Below are 4,285 nucleotides of genomic sequence, written 5' to 3'. Positions count from 1 at the left end.
CTGGACCCTGGCTGGCCGGATGTGGCCCGCGGGCCGTAGTTTGAGGACCCCTGCCCTTTAGTTAGTTTGGTTAACAGAACTGCCGAAGAATTAAAAACATGCTGTGTAAGACCTAAACATTTCATCAGGTGATGACCAAAAAGCTAGGTTTGAATGAGTTCTTCCTTTTTGATTGCTTTTAACTTTGTACTTTTTTTTTTTTTTCTAGATCCCATCATGATGAGGAGACTAAGTGCTTACCGACTTACAAAACTAATTTTGATTGTTGCAGGATTTTTGTGTTTCTTTGCTCTCTATCAAGGACTAGATGGCATCTTGGACAGTTTGCAATGGTTTAACCACAGCTGGGCTCTGCTTTCCTTTTCACACAGAATTATTATCTTGAACTCTTCAGCCACCATTGGCTATCCTATGGCTCCTCCATACCCATACCCGTATAAGTTCCTGATTAACCAGCCAGAGAAATGCCAGGGCCAGAATCCATTCCTGGTCCTCTTGGTGATTGCCGAGAGCCATGATATTATATCTAGAAACACAATACGTGAAACTTGGGGAGATCTAAGTAACTACAAAGACATTGATATCATAAGGCTTTTCCTGATTGGACAACCAACTGTAATGAACAGTGCTGTACAAAAGCTGCTAGAGGAGGAGAGTGTTAGGTATAGTGACCTTTTACAACAAAACTTTCAGGACACTTACAGTAATTTAACTCTAAAAATCCTAATGGGGATGGAGTGGGTAGCAAAATTCTGCCCCAATGCCAGCTATGTAATGAAGTTAGACAGTGATGTGTTTCTAAATGTGGACTACCTCGTTCATCATCTTTTACACCCTGAACTTCCAGCTCGTCAAAATTTTTTGACCGGATTGCTGGTCTCTTATACAGGACCTATAAGAGACAAAATGAGCAAATTTTATGTACCAGAGGAACTTTACCCTGGAGACACCTATCCACCTTACCCTTCTGGCCCCGGTTATGTGTTCTCAGGGGATATGGCAAAAAAGATCTATCGAGTGGCTCAGGGAATCGCTATGATAAACATTGAAGATGCCTATATAGGAATGTGTTTGTATAGATTGAACATTCCACCAACCAGGTCACCAAAAAACATGTTTCAGGGACAAAAGATTGATTATAATCCCCGCACTTTTTGTACTGTTGTCATGGTTCACCATTATGAGCGAGATAATTTACGAAATGTATGGTTAGACTTCTGGGATAAAAAAACATGGATATGTTAAGTAATCAAAGACAAAAATAAGAGCGGAAGGAGAAATACCTTCTAAGCATAAGTCCTCCCAAAACAGACACCGGCAGGTTTGAAGATTGAATTTGGTAATCACAGGCTGCATGGTCTGGAGGCTAGGTGGAGACCAATTGGATCAAGAAGAAAGCTGCTTTATCAGCCTCATAAAATTTGTTTGTTCATACACAGCCGCTCATTTGATTTTATCTTAAAGTACACCTCTGCCCTGACTATGGACATTAAAGTATGCATTTACATATTCTAAACAAGCATTAAAAGGCCTCTGTAGCTGAAGGCACATCAAAGTTCACATTAGAGGCACTGCAATTACAGCTTCCTTCCTGTGGTAGCAGGGACTTGGCAGCCTGCTGGCCTTCTACTGAAAACAAACAGAAGGTGCTGTAAGTGTTCAAAAACCAGTTGAAACCCAACATGCAGTTTCAAAAATCATTGAGTGTGTTTTAAAGCTCCTTTGCTGCTTGTCAAAGCCATATAACATCAGTAGTTTGTGCCCCAAACCTCCCCTTCACCCTATATTACTGGTTTAGCCTAGGGTAGATGTAAAACTAAGGAATATTTATTCCCGGCTCCTGCCGGCTTTCTCCCTGCTGTACAACTTGTCCCACAAAGTCGCACCTTTCCCTAGTTGTGCAGCTTCCCCTAACCTCATGTGTAGAGCAGGACCGGCAGTTGGCGACCCACCCACATTGCTGGTGAGAGAGTGAGAAATAAAGATTAGCTTTCCTCTGCTATACACCCCCTTAAACTAAACACACATTAAACCCTTGCTATCCAAGGGCACAGACTACTGAAAAGTTATGGTTGACAGGAGTTTAGCTGAAGAATATGACTTTTCCTGGACATAGGTACTTTAGGATCTAGAGTTTGCCAAACAAGCTGTTCTTGAAAGACCCATAATGTTGTTGCAATCCTGATGGGGCTTACATGTGCCCCCCTTAAATGCATTGGCACCTGTATTTTTTTATACCAAATAAAGCAGATTTTTGGAATTTACAAGTTACCTAATCTGGTCTGGTCTGAAGTCAGACATGCAAATTTGATCTACAGGAAATCTATATTCCCTAAATGTGAATGGTCACAATAGGCAACTATTTGCATCTAGGCCTACATAGAGAGAGTTTGAGGAGGTGTGCTGCAGACTCCCCTAGGGTTACTATAAAAAAGAGGGTCAATAACATCGTAGAATCTCCTTTTAATTCAAGAAAGAAAAAAGGCATTTCCAGCTAAATACACTCTCGAAATGTATACAAAAGACATGCATGCAGTAGTGCATGTGGGGAGATTTACTAAAACTGGTTCACACAGAATCTGGTGTAGCTGTGCATTGTATCCAATCCGCTTTTAACGTCAGCTTGTTCAATTAAAGTGTTACTAAACCCAGGACCCTGCATTCACTATATCTGGTCTCAAACAGTACACAGAACATGGAAATGCAATTATTTTAGTGAATATAAAGTGCTAAATACTTTTTCTCCTCAGCAGTCTTGTGACATCTATCAGTATCTGGTTAAAGCTTGTAGGAGGAGTTGTTTTTATACTCCACTAGCTTTCCTATCAGGATCCAGGACCCCCGACCCTCTGTCTGAACAGCGCTGATTGGCCCTGTGCTGATCATATGCACTCTCCCACAAAAAAAAAAACTCTAGCAATACATACCAACTGAGCATGTGCAGCCTTACTCCAGTAACTGTCTTATTTGCACATTTTATGGGGACAATGTAAGAAGAGAAGGATCTGTGCATACAGGATCAAACAGCCTTTTTACACAATGCAGAGGATTAACCCCTTAGGTACCACAGTGAGTATACCAAGCATGCTTTTCTGCATATACAGTATCTCACAAAAGTGAGTACACCCCTTACATTTTTGTAAAATATTTTTTTTTATATCTTTTCATGTGAAAACACTGAAGAAATTACACTTTGCTACAATGTAAAGTAGTGAGTGTACAGTGAGTGAGCTGTCCCCTCAAAATAACTCCACACACAGCCATTAATGCCTAAATGGCTGGCAACAAAAGGGAGTACACCCCTAAGTGAAAATGTCCAAATTGGGCCCATTTAGCCATTTTCCCTCCCCGGTGTCATGTGACTTGTTAGTGTTACAAGGTCTCAGGTGTGAATGAGAAGCAGGTGTGTTAAATTTGGTGTTATCACTCTCACTCTCATACTGGTCACTGGAACTTCAACATGACACCTCATAGCAAAGAACTCTCTGAGGGTCTAAAAAATGAATTGTTGCTCTACATAAAAATGGTCTAGGCTATAATAAGATTGTCAAGACCCTGAAACTGAGCTGCAGCACAGTGGCCAAGACCATACAGCGGTTTAACAGGACAGGTTTCACTCAGAACAGGCCACGCAATGGTCGACCAAAGAAGTTGAGTGCATGTGCTCAATGTCCTATTGAGAGGTTGTCTTTGGTAAATAGACGTTTGAGTGCTGCCAGCATTGCTGCAAAGGTTGAAGGGGTGTGGGGGGGGTGGGAGAGTCAGCCTGTAAGTGCTCAGACCATACGCCACACACTGCATCAAATTGGTCTGCATGGCTGTTTGTCCCACAAGAAAGCCTGCAAACAGTTTGCTGAAGACAAGCAGACTAAGAACATGGATTACTGGAACCATGTCCTGTGGTCTGAGGAGACCAAGATAAACTTATTTGGTTCAGATGGTGTCAAACATGTTTGGCAGCAACCAGTTGAGGAGTACAAAGACAAGTGTGTCATGCCTACAGTCAAGCATGGTGGTGGGAGTGTCATGGTCTGGGGCTGCATGAGTGCTGTTGGCACTGGGGAGCTACAATTCATTGAGGGAGCCATGAATGCCAACGTGTACTTTAATATCCTGAAGCAGAGCATGATCCCCTCCCTTCAGAGACTGGGCCACAGGGCAGTATTCCAACATGAAAACGACCCCAAACACACTTCCAAGACGACCACTGCCTTGCTAAAGAAGCTGAGGGTAAGGGTGATGGACTGGCCAAGCATGTCCAGACCTAAATCCTATTGAGCATCTG

At 42.4% G+C, this 4,285-nt stretch overlaps 1 protein-coding gene across 1 annotated transcript; it reads left to right on the top strand.

Moving 5' to 3' along the window:
• The first annotated feature begins 202 nt into the window (after nt 1-202).
• Nucleotides 203-1,338, top strand: LOC309554497 (beta-1,3-galactosyltransferase 2-like). Its single transcript, XM_082256246.1, has one exon. It carries the CDS (start codon nt 217-219, stop codon nt 1,243-1,245), a length of 1,029 nt encoding a protein of 342 aa, XP_082112372.1. The 5' UTR covers nt 203-216; the 3' UTR covers nt 1,246-1,338.
• The last annotated feature ends 2,947 nt before the right edge of the window (nt 1,339-4,285 follow it).

The sequence above is a fragment of the Pelophylax lessonae genome (assembly GCF_965119305.1).
Source record: "Pelophylax lessonae genome assembly, chromosome: 4".
In the NCBI taxonomy this organism is placed as follows: Eukaryota; Metazoa; Chordata; class Amphibia; order Anura; family Ranidae; genus Pelophylax; species Pelophylax lessonae.
The sequence above is the reverse complement of the archived record's forward strand: the minus strand, read 5'-3'. Positions and strand labels throughout refer to the sequence as shown.